This window comes from Diplotaxodon limnothrissa, linkage group LG11 (genome assembly GCF_057381915.1).
Source record: "Diplotaxodon limnothrissa isolate DT_005_m linkage group LG11, D_limnothrissa_male_GT1.1, whole genome shotgun sequence".
Lineage (NCBI taxonomy): Eukaryota > Metazoa > Chordata > Actinopteri > Cichliformes > Cichlidae > Diplotaxodon > Diplotaxodon limnothrissa.
In genome coordinates this window covers 20580986-20593799 of record NC_140606.1, presented here as the reverse complement: position 1 = coordinate 20593799, position 12814 = coordinate 20580986, and the positions used below count along the sequence as shown (strand labels likewise).

General features: G+C 41.6%; 1 protein-coding gene across 1 annotated transcript; it reads right to left on the bottom strand.

Annotated features, from left to right (window-relative positions):
* Window positions 1–221: 221 nt before the first annotated feature.
* Window positions 222–10587, bottom strand: tp53inp1 (tumor protein p53 inducible nuclear protein 1). Its single transcript, XM_085366320.1, has 4 exons — window positions 10363–10587; window positions 7527–7917; window positions 3504–4038; window positions 222–3146 (listed from the first exon to the last, which is right to left on the bottom strand). The coding sequence occupies exons 2-4, from the start codon at window positions 7657–7659 to the stop codon at window positions 2924–2926; spliced, it is 891 nt and encodes a 296-aa protein (XP_085222446.1). The 5' UTR covers window positions 7660–7917; window positions 10363–10587; the 3' UTR covers window positions 222–2923.
* Between the last annotated feature and the right edge of the window lie 2227 nt (window positions 10588–12814).

Below are 12814 nucleotides of genomic sequence, written 5' to 3'. Positions count from 1 at the left end.
AGTTTCTGTTGATGTGTGTAAGGAAATTAATTTTTTTTTTAAGTTGATAAATAAGCAAAATGTGAAGTTATATGTAGAGTCCTTCACCTGTTCTTAAATTATTTACGAACATTAAAATGGTTGCCGATTTCTGCCAGACAAAAAAAAAAAAAAAAAAAAAGGGTTTAAAACAGAAAAAAATTAAACATTTTGGAACAAATTTTCAGTTATAAAAAGTCACAGACTGAGTCAAATTTTCTGTTTAACATCAGACAAACATACATGCTCCAGAACTTTACTTTAAACCTGTTTACCCTATATATAGATTTAAATAGTCTTTTTTTGGTAGAAATTGTCTTCCATAGATTTTAGTCACTCTATAAGGTTGGTTATTTCTCAACTTTTGCAGTGTGGCGACTCGGCCTGGGCTCCGCTTATCCCTACAGCAGACACATTAAACCATTAAACAGTCTACCATTTTAGAGCACCGTAACCGAGAGCTGTTATCAAACACTCAAACAATTTTTAAAAAAAAGAACACCAGTATAATAAAACTACGGAGAGATTAAAGATCGCTGCTACTTTTTTTTTGGTTTAAATATTTAACGAAATGTAACTACGTTAACATGGAAAAGAGAACAGTTAAAATAGCATAAGGTACATTTCTAAAACCATGTTAGGTACAGTTGAGCAAAATATATAAACATAGCTGAAAAAAACCAACAGTTTCTCTCCATCCTGATGGATTTCCAACAGCCAACTGACAGTGTCAGAGTTCATTTCACAGTCCCGGGACCAAAAGACGTTTCTGTGACACTAAACAAGAAGTTGATTATTTCTCACAAAGGTTTTCACAGAGGGAAAGCACGCAGGGACATAGCTGGAAAAGTCCGAGTACACACAAAGAATCATCAGCCGTCAAGTAAATCTGCATTTTCCTAAAGAGTAAAGGTGATTGGTTGTGACCCTGAGAAGTGGACTGCAGATTCATTTAAGAACAAAAACAAAACAGAAAAAAAGAAAGAAAATAATAATTATCCATTTTTCTTTTTTCCCCCCACCATCATGACACTAACAAAACTCTACAACCATGCAACAGATTGCACACTATCATAACCAAACACACCTAAGCAAGAAACCATGGACGCATATATACCAACTTCATACTGATATGTAATTTGTTTTTTCTTTTCAAAAAATATTTTTGGAAGTTTTTTTTGTTTTACATATTTTTTAACATTTCTATTTATCTCAAAGCTACTGTTAAAACAAGGCGTTTAGTGATATTTAACCCAGTATTTTTTCCATTTTTTTCTTTTCTTTTTTTCTCCTTTAAAGAAATATCATGAAAAGTACTGAATTATAAAGTCAGAGGCAGGTTCAGCTGGAGCTGCAGGATGAGCAACATGGAAGTTTTTCACCTCTGGTGGTGCTGCAGAGCTCAAAAAGCAGGAACTTAAGGAAAAATACCCTTTAAAGGCTTTAATACAGCTGTGTTTTGCTTCACTGGCTTCATTTGTGGTGTTTTCGAAGCTTTTTAATAATCAGTCAAACACACACAGCATAAGGTTGGGTGAAGGGAACGAGTTTCTTCTGCAACCAAAGTGAATCACAGAGAGAACCGTAGCACAGAAACTAGAAATCTACGTCTGAAAGTACGAGAGCAGAAAATGGACTAACAGGCAAAGCAGCTACAGTACATAGTTAGGTTTGACTCAGACGTGATTCTAATTTTGCTGAAACTCTCTGTTTTCAGTTAACACACCCTCCAGTTTCACAGGAGAACCTTTGAATGCACGTGTTTAAGTCTGGCTGAAGCGTTTAGTATTAAAACATAACAGCAGGAACCATGTTTTTTATAAAAAGAAGAGAATTTGTATTGCACTTATAAAGAGGCTCAAAATGTTGCACTTTTCTTCTGTAATAAAGATGTTATAAAGCTTTAAACTTTCACCATCAAAAAGGCGTAATTATAATAAAGTCAGCTTTAATAAAGCAGAGCTTCTGTTCCTACAGTTGTTATGGACATACCCTGTTCTCCTCTAAAATGCAGGAAGTCACTCAAGACACAAACAGAGCATTTAGTACAGATCACTGATTATAAGCACGTGAGATTACATAAAGGGATTTTTTTCCTTTAAACCCACCTAAACTTCATCCTCTAGTGTGAACAGCCCTTCACTGGCAACATATTGGGAACACTGCATTCCAATACTCCTGCATTGATTAAATGAAAACGTTGTCCGGCTGCACTGTCTATGTTCAAGTCATTTAGGATCTGAAGTGTCTCCTACTGCCCTCAGTCAGTCCAAAAAGTTGCCTAGATGACCAGCAGTCTCACTGTGAGACCCTGAAGTGACACCACCAGACCATCCTGCCACACAGTGAACCTGCCGCTTAGTAAAGTGACCTACAGCATTGATTCTACACATTAAGGTGACGGTAAAGAAGAAGAAGAAGAAGAAAGAAAAGAAAGAGAAGTCATCATGACCTCTGTTTCTCTCTGTGATTGGACGTACAATGCTCTGAAGAAATAGAAGAAGAAATGGTCTTGTGAAAAGGGAGGGGAGGGGGGGGTTAACTTTATGACCTTTACATATCCCTTCTTCTCAGTATCAATACATAGGAGGATGGAGGATGGATGAAGAGGAGTAGGACGCGGGGAGTGAAGTGAGGGAGGGAGAAAAAGTCTTCACTGGCCACATTACTGATATAAAAAGTCAACAGCCACCTTCCCGATTTCACCACCCATTAAGCTTTCAGGAGAAATTAGGTGTGAGGTGTGTAAGTGGTGGCTGATGCCGTAGTTAACTTGCTGCTGGTGTTTGTTTGTTGAGAAGATGAAAGAAAACGGAGATGAATGCTTGTGGGTGGCCAGTGTTACATTCCTGTACTGCTTAAAGTATTGAGGTTGATGATGATGATGAATAGTGATGAGGATGTCTCAGAAGTTGAGATGCCTCTGGCTGGGCTGGTGCAGGTGCATGGTGTTGGCTTTTGGGGGGCGGAGCAGGTTGAGGCGTCGCAGGGCCTTGCGGGACATGGGCTGGGTACGTTGGGTGGGGTTTCCCGGCCTTTGTTGCACAAGGCCGGCCTGAGCGGAGAGCGCCGCGGCGTAGCAGGAGGAGTGAAGACTGGAGCGCCGCTGTGAAACTGCCGCCTCTGGCCTGCAGGAGGCAGAAGTTTTCAGAAGAAGGCAGATTAGTTTTTAGCACAATGCAATAAGTAATTTAACAGCTGCTTCAGAACATGCATTGGTTTACTATTATATCCAATTATCAGGAGCATTTTTGAAGTATCTGCTACCTTGTGTGCTCTTTCAGTTAGTAGATTATTTTTTATTAAAATGTCTCAAAAAGCCTGTGACTGGATAAGTTAACACTAAAAACGGCTATTGCGAAGTTGGTGCCTTTGAAGTGTTGTCCATTTGGTACTTTTGGACATATTTATAAATATGTCCAAGCTTGAAATCTATTTTCCAATGATGATGAAATTTCTGTCCATGGACAGAGCCCAGATTTTACCTGTGGCGAGAGCCATCTGGTGTTCTTCTGGCCTTTTCCTTTCCACTTGAAGCTGTCAGGCTCGCGGTCATCTCATCGGACGAAAAGTTCAATTCTGGTTCATGTGAGCTTTGTGGCAGGGGGTCAAGGTTCAGTCGTGGGATGCTGTGGTGAGTGTAGACGGACATGCTGGGGTGTTCGATTAGCAGGTTCTCCAGAGGGCTGGGCTCCAGGACGATGGGAAAGGTGCTACGCCCAGTGAAGCAGGGTGGGGGGGTAAGAAACCAGCTCTCCTGCAGAGAGCGGGTGTCCACACGCAGAAACCCACTCTCATCATCTTCCTCGTCCTCATCTGGACCACCGTCCGGGTCGGTGTCAGCCGTTGAGTTGAGGGAGGTGCAGGAGGCGTAACGGACAGGTGGGATGCCCATGGGTGAGGGGATCATCACCAGCTCATCATCTTCTTCATCCTCCTCTGCCTCCACCTCCTCGTCTTCATCTTGGATGATGGTGGATCCCGAGTGGCCATCGTTACACTGGCTGGAGCCAGCTTCAGCTAAGGGGTGAGATGAAGGTGTCATTAATGGAATGAAAATAGTACTAGAGACGCATCAGATTTTATGTCTTATGAAAAAAGTAACACCTGTATCTGAAAAGTACCAAGTACTAGTCATTCCCCACATGCTCTTACAGGCAACTTTTACGGCAGAAAGAGTCATGTGAACAACCTGTTACAAAAACAGGCTTTTAAGGCTTAAACCTATTCATTATTAAGGCATGGCCGCTTTGACTGCAGCAGGTGTCTTCTACTGTGAGTCATCGAACTGCACCTCATGACAGTGTTTGTGCCTTTTTGAGCATCTTTAAAGCCATCGTCTGTCAAACAATAAGGCCTGTTTTGTATTGACCTTCCAGGAGGCGGTGGTGGTGAATGTCGTTAACTTGTAGAAGCTTGTTTCCACAACTAAAAACAGAAAAACTATTTTTTTAAAAACCCAATAAAAACATAAATCCATTTTTAAAAATAACTTTGGGTCATTATCTCAAAATTTGGACTTTGACTAACTTGAAATGTTATTTTCTCATTTTTGAGTTATTTTCACAGAAGTTTGAGGTAATAAATCAAAATTTTAAAATACCAAACTCGAAGTTTTGAAATAATAACCCAAAACTTTGGTTTATGTTTTTTTTTTGAGTGGTGGAAAAAGTTCGTCCCTTAAACTTAAAATACATTGGTTATACACAAACCAGTGAAAAGAGATTCAAAAATAGGCGTCCCTCTCTTTACAGCATATCTTTGTAAACATGTTCTGCGCCCTACTTTTCTAAAATGTTTCTCTATGAGGTCTCGAACCATTTGGTTTACAGACATCATAAATCCAAACTCCTTTATGCAACAGGTCATTTACTGTTCCAGCTGTTGTTTTGATTTTAAAGTAAAACGCCTGTGTAATGTCATCAGTGTACCAGCAGGCGGCACTGTGGCTTGGCCACGCAGCAGAAGGGAACCTGCCAGATGTAAACAATAATTTTCTGGAAGCTGATCAGCCAAACAGCTGCAAGCAGGCTGACAGCCTGACAGCTCAACATTGCATGCCCAATGAACCGCACGCACGCATGTTTCTGTTTGAATTTGCAAAAATGTCTGTCTGCTGTTAACCCCAGGGAGAGCAACTTAAGCTCTCTCTACAAGAAGCAGCATACACAACCACTGCTCGTTCCTTTGCACATAAATCATCGTGTGCAGCGAGCACGCATACATCCTGCCCTGCTAGCTATCTTATGCAAAACTGGAGGCTTGCCAAAAGCTGCGGGTCGGGCTCTTGTTTTGATCCAGCCACAGCTTCTAATGATTCACAGAGAAACAGGAAGTTGTGAGGTGGAAGGCCAACATGATCTCAAGCTTGCAGACTGGATGTTAAAAATAACTTTGTGTCAACACAGCAGACATCTCTGCTTGTTTTCAGTTTTCTTTAAGGATGGGGACTTACTTTTGTAAAGAACATGATTATTAGAATGTTTTAGTGGTCATCAAACACACAGGAGGAAGATAAAGGTTTTTTGACCTCCACCCTTCTCCTCTGACCTCAGTGCTCTCACCCGTTTACTGTGAGAGCAGTGTTTGAAGCTCAATTTCTACACGTGACATTAACACCGCCCTGTGGCTCTGACTCCCTGGAGTTCACAGAGGAGTCCTTGTTTACCCACAACAGGCCAGAGAGGTTGCAGGGTGCTGACTCAGTTCGCAGCAGCTGATCTTCTCACTTTATCCTCTCAGCAGCAGTGGGACAGCTCCCACTGTCCGAGCCCCATCAGCTGCTGATCTCTTCCTGCGGAGGCTGCAGGCGTTTGCAAACACAGCAGCTCACGGTATGCAGTGTCAACTAGACAACAGGTCTCCAGCTCTAGAATGGGGTGCATGTAGTGTTTTGTACACTTGGGCTCACTGTACATTGGGTTAATGAGGTCAGTCCAGATTATGAAAGGACCAGCTGATCCCCCACATAACCCTGTCTCCTCCATGAACCACAAAGGCTCAGAGCATGCAGAGCATCAGCAGAGCAAACAGACAGCATCACCTTTAACCAGACTTCTTCAGCTCCTGGCCTCATTCAACCACATTTGCAACGTTCAAGCCATACTTTCTTATAACATTATTACTTCTTACTCATTTCTGACACTGTGTGTGGCACATTCATGAGCCTGTATTCACACTTGATAATATGCATGAGTGATGACAGGCCATAAAAACCTCTTTTTTTTAAATATTGCTCTTGACATGCTTACTTATGTGATAAAACCCAAACACAATTCTTTCACCACACAGATCTAAGAGCACAAATGTTTGTAATAGAATAAATAATAGGTCCCCCTTAAATCAGCTCTAGCCAGAGCTGGTGAGAAACCTGACAGAAAATGTCAACAAAACATTGAGTCACAAATACACTGAGCTTCTATCAGCCTTGTACAAAACATAGCATGGTGTATCTTTGTGATGGAGACACGGATATGATGTAGCCAGGTGTTTTTATAGTGGAGGGATGTTTGAGGAAACTTTCTGCCCATACATGTTTACCTCCTGGAAGCACTGAGACCTATTTTTACCTCATCTGGTTCTCCAGACACTTTTGTTTGACCTGTTTGCAGGTTGACTTGCCCATAAACTGCCTGACATCCAACCTCTTCACACCCTCCAGCTTGAAGTGAGTCAGACAGCCTCTCGTTCTCACCAGCCCTCGTGCCAGAAATATTCACACGGTTATGGAATTTTGGGAGGGGGGGTCAATTCAAGTTAAGACCCACTGTGGGTTAACACCAAACCAAAGCTGTGCCAAGAATCATCCAGAGCCATTTGGGAGTCACTGCAGTGTGTCATGTTTCTGCATACAGTGTGTGGGTGGGTGACTTGTTGAACTCTTCTGTGTCGTGTCGTGTCTGTTTTGACTGGAATCTTTTTATGGTCTCAGACTGCACTGGAAACTTGGCATGGTTTTTACCTGCCATTACAAAACTCTAAAGTTATACACTGTCTTTCTAGCTGGTTGCTCCATGTTGGATTAGCTCAGTAGCCTTTCCTGAACTCACAGTCTTCATCAGGGGGTGGATTTTGCTCTAATCTTCCTCAAACTGATTGACTTTTTTTTACTTTTGGCATATATGCATGGCATTTAACACTTGCTATGCATATATCTGAAGTGTGTGTGTGTGTGTGTGTGTGTTTCTAATTTGTTTACCTATTTAACCCAAAGTTTTCACATATGCCATATAATGAAAGGCTGGATAAAACATTTCTGCTTGAGCCCTTTGTTCCTCAGTGTCCTCCTGTTAGAGTCAGCTTTCATTTCATAGTTTAGTTTACAGTGTTTTGAGAACAAAAATGCATTGTCTGACAGCTGAACAAGTGAAGCAAGTCTCAAAGTCGTTCTAAAATCACTGCTGCGTGTCAAAATGTTTATTTACCTTCTACTTTATGGTACTAATGCAAGGTGTTGGCTGATTACAGATTCTGAACCATTAACTGGTTCTTGTGAGAATCAGACTTACTCAGGTAGTTGACCAGGATCCAGTCTTCATCTTCCTCCTCTGTCTCCTCCACTTTGCCGTCCCCAGGTCTGCTGCCTCGACTCACCTCCTCCACATCGTCCCCAAAGAGAGCACTGGCGAACCTCTGGAACATCCTGAGATGTCCTGCAGGGGCGTGAGGATGAGGGAGGGGTCGGGGGAGGCGCGTGGCTCTGGGCGACGGCAGGGAGGTGTTGCGGTCGTTTTGGTCATCAGCTGCGGGGTTCACAGCAGGGGGAAGGCTCCGTAAAGGTGCTAAAGTGCATCAATAAGTTGTGGTCATAGATCATCTGAGGGCCAGCAGGCGCAGGCTGGACATCGCTCAACGTCAGGATCGCTTCAGTGAGTGCAAAAGTCTTCAAAAAAAAAAGCCCTGAGAGGCAGAGAAACATGAGGATTCGGTTATAAACATTTACAGGTGCTGGTTTTACACACAAGGCCTCACATCCCCATCCCTCATTAAAGATGTTAGGACAGAGCCTGAAAACACACCAGGGCTTCCCAGAGAAATGGTTTAAACACAAACACACACACACAAGAACGACTTTAATGACAAGCCTGTTAGTATTCGCCTCTAGCTGCACAAATTTCCGGGATGGATTAATTTCCTGTCAGACTTGATGGTCATGAGCAGCAGCTGCAGTTTCTTCAGTTATTGATCTGAAGGAAACGAGCGGAGAAAAAAGATGTCCTGTCTGTGTTTAATTCACGTGCAAATAAAGGATCTGCTGTGCTCAGAGGATGTACAGACACAGCTGGCTGGCAGCCTGTTTGTTGGCCTAACTACAGCCTTTCACATGAGGAAAGTAGAAAGAAATGAAAAGTCACAAGTGTCACTGTCACCCTACAGCTGCTGTGTAAATGGAACCCACTGGCACGATATTAGCAGATTGAAGCCAAGTGTACTCCCCCCCCCCACCCACCCCTTATTTTGGCCTTCACTCTACAAATTCAGGTTTCTGTAATATGTCCAAATGAACTCTTTTACTGTCCAACATGATAGCCCTATAGAGTTTACTTATGGCTAAACAAACAAACGATGGTGCAAGATGCAAATGTATCATCTATAAGACTTCCATTACATGTAAATTAGATGTAAACTGAAGAAAATGTGGCAAATATGATAAGCAATTTCATCATACTTCATGTATAGGTGTGTCAGGCAACACATGAACACTGCATTAACAGGTGCAGTAGCTCAACTGTTGTAATAACAGCCTTATCTTACATCATTCACAACCTAATCATTTGTTATGAGTAACGAGCTCTCTCAGTGGATAAGTGACATTTTAATTTCATATATCTGTTGGCACTTTTTTCTGCTTACGCAAAATGACTCACGATAAGTTATGGTTTATCCACGAACACTTAAACATCTAGTTACAATAACTGTAATCACCGGTAGGAGGCGGAAACAAAACACGGCACTGGATAAAAACACTTAAATTCTCATCAGGAGCAAACAAGCCCAGATATCCGATTTTTTTCTCCCTACCCTTGAAGGCGCATTGCCTCTGGCTGCGTTGCGTTTAATTACCTCTCGTATTTTCCGGCACATAGCGAATAAAAAGCGCTCTTCTTTTCAAGAACAATCTAACCCAGCCTCTGTAAACATCGAACAGCTGTGAGGGACAGAAAACGCTTCTGACTGACTCACTGTCTCACACCGACAACAGCAGGCTGATAATCTGCAGCACCTGTTTCTCATTCCCCCTGCTCACCCTCCTGCCCCTCCTAGGGCAGGTCATTTCAGGATAGGCCTAAATCATTTACACGACTTTATTCATGTTATTATAATAATAACCATACACAAAGAAAAGCTCTCCCGGGCTTGGTTAATGCCTGATTAATGCTGTTAAACGGGTCACTGAACGTCAGCGCAATTGATGCATCTATTACATCAGATCGCGCTTTGTTTGGGTGTTGAGTGCGAAACGGGCTGTAAAAGAAAGATGGGCTGTTGCATGGTGTTTAAATCGGATGTCTATACAGTATGCAGTCTGCGGGATTAAGAATAAACCCATAAAGTGGGATTCAGTGGAGGATAAAATACAGATTACCCACGTTTTAGCTGGCAAACAAGAGTTAATACACAGCTAAACTCAAAGGGCGCACGCTTTTATCCTCACCTTAGATGATTTCTGTAGAAAATAGTTAAGATTGTTTGGGGAACCCATCTTATTTCGCGCACCCCCCCCCCCCCCCCCCCCCCAAAAAAAGAAAAAAAGATTCTTATTGACTTTACGGGACAAAAGCAGCAAATAGTCATTACCGAAAGGAATACTTGACACCTCTGCTTGATAAAAGACCAATTACCAAGTTAAGTTTGTTCTCAATGGAGTGATCGAAGCGCTAATGTGATTTGGCGTCCAGACTGTGGGGGGATAAAGGCTGAAGTGATTCGGTAATAATGTGGAGCTACAGCTCCCTAAGAGTGTTGGCCGGTTTCGATGGTTATACAAGGAAAGAAGGAGGAGGAGGCTGTAATTCTACCCGCACAGTGCTGGACCGCATATTCACTTTAACTTTTATCTCCGTATGATATGATATCAAATATTTTCCCAAAATAAACTTACTCCAGTCCAAGTCGAGCAAAGGCAGAAAGCTGTGCAGAGCCACAGCAACCAAAGCCACCGGCAGAGAAAGCCGAATAAAACGCACAGTTAAGGCTTAATAATGGAGCATAGCTTCTTAATTGCTGTATATCTACCAAAACACCAAGTGCCTCTCCTGTTATGTGCATGCAATTTATATATAATACCGAAATCAGAGGCTTTGGGGCCGGGTATATTCACCGAGATGAAAACAAAGAGCTCACCTGCGGCAGAAGGAGGAGGAGGTGTAAACGAGTCCAAACCGTGATTAAAATCCTTAAAAATGAGGTAGATGCGTTACTTTTCGAAAAATAGAAAAACTTGAGGTTTCTTCGCGGAAGAAATAAAATATAAAAACGTTACTTTAAGGACTGCACATCAGGAGTCACAGTGCGGCGTTTCTTTTCAGTCCCGTTTCCTCCTCGAGCCCCCGACTGCGCCTTCTTTTGTTGTTGTTGTGGAGCTCAACAGCTGATCGGCCGTGACGTCGTTAAGGACCACCTCTCTGCGGGAGGAGCCAACCGGAACCCTCGAGGGGCCAATCAAATGCGCGTTAAGGGCAGTCACTAACCCACGTGACTCCCTCCTCCCTCTCCTAAGGAAAAAGAAAGGGACATGACTGGACAAAGCGCTCAGCTGAGCAAGACTATAGTTTGTTTCTTTCCCCCAAAACAAGTTAATGTTACATAACAGAGCAGATATCCGGGTCCAGCCGCTGGGTTTCCTGTTTTCTAACCGTTCAAACACCCCCTTAGAGTCATCAGATTTACAATTTTATTAAAATACGATTACACAGCGAGGTTTGAATAAAGTTTTCATCATTTACTTTAGAGTTAAGAATGATTTCATTAGTTTTGACATTTAGACATAAATAGAGCATACTACACAAGTTTTGGGGCTTTTTGTAAGTAATATGAGTATCTGTGACGTTTACAGTAGAGTAACTGTTTTTGCTTTAAGATTAAGAAAAAAAATGCTACAGCAGCACTTAATATTTAAAAGTTTAAAAGCCAAAAACGGTTGATGTGCTTCCACATTATATTTGTCCCCTTCCAGTTTCAGCATAAAAGAAATGCAAAAATCCAGTAAAGATCAGTGTTGTGCTCAGCAGTCTCAATCCTCAGAAATGCAAAATGAGAAAATGCAGCCCTCCCCCATGTTTCACACTTCATCCTCTTATCACCCTCCCTGCACCCAACCGAAGAAGTGGAGGAAGGGCCATCAGTTCCAAATAAAAGGCCTTAAAGATACACTTGGATATCTTCACTGGTCTTTAGCTACAGCTGTAAAGTCGATACTCTTATGTTCAAACTGCACACTATGTTTTATTCTAGGCTTGGTAATAACAGATACTATGAACAACAACCAACAGTTGTTGGATTTAGACATGTCAAGAGTACATGGTATGCTGGATTTGTCTTCATGTTTAGATGAATGAAATTCTTCAGTGTGGCCTGCACTGTACTGTTTTCCATTTAAACTGAATACTTTCCCACTGATTCACTGACCCGTTTTTACAGAGAGCAGCAGCCCGATAAACATAATGTCGCCATTCTAATAACGGTTTTATTAACAGTTAACGTTTAACTAATTTACTCGTGCTGTATTAACCTTTAAAACTGGATTAATACCACTCTTTCTGAACAGCTGTCATAGGTATCCACTGCAGTTTCCAAGACACCACATCAAGTATCAGGGAATCAGATGAGTTTTATATTAACATGAATTTAGTAAGAAGGACAAATATGCTGCACCTCTTCCTAATTTTCACTATTTATAAGCTTCTGACTCGCATGCTTGGCTCCAAATTCAAAATCATGTTAACAGGATGGAGATAACATCAGTTTTGGGTTTTTTTGGTCAGCAGCAGGCTTAATAGGATCCACTTTCGGAAGGGTGGAAGTAGGAAACCTAGCCTTCACCCCTTCCCCTTTTTAAAAATCTCATCCTCCCATTGCCCTGCACATGACCCACACTGTGGAGGAAGGGCCATCAGGCCAGACAAAAGGCCTCCAGGAAGTTGTGTTATTCTTCATCTCGAACCACCAGTATGTTCTGTTCTTTATCTCCAGCTATAAAGTTGTTTTATGAAGATGTTATGGTGTTCAAAGTACTGACAATTTTTTTTCTCATAAATGCTAGTATACATAAGGTGAACATAAACATGTAGGTCTAACTGTATAACACGCTATAATGCAATTGTAGATAAGATAAAAGTGGTCTGTCAACTAGTATTTTCTATTGTGGACACCAGCAAGTGCAGGTAGCTTTATAAACAGATAATCAGTGGAAAGTACTCGCTTTTAAAAATGTCCTCATATTAGTACATTATGGGATATTGCTCACATCAATTGTCACGGTGGTCATAAATGCCAACGATAGGGACACGAGGGCTTTTTTAGAGCAGGACATTTAAAAAACATAATGATGAAAACAATACCACGAATGAAATCACATCAAATATGAAAGACTTAAAGACAATGATTCTCTTTTAAAAGAACTTTGTTCGTGTTTGTTTTTTACAGAATTGGAACACAACATGTTCCCTTTTATCAGAAATGATTACAGGCATTTTGATGGTGACTGTATTTCTTTGTACAATGATTGTAGTACTTTAGATAATGTAGACAAAACAACTTGTCATTCCTTTCGAACACGCATAATACTTAAATTTTA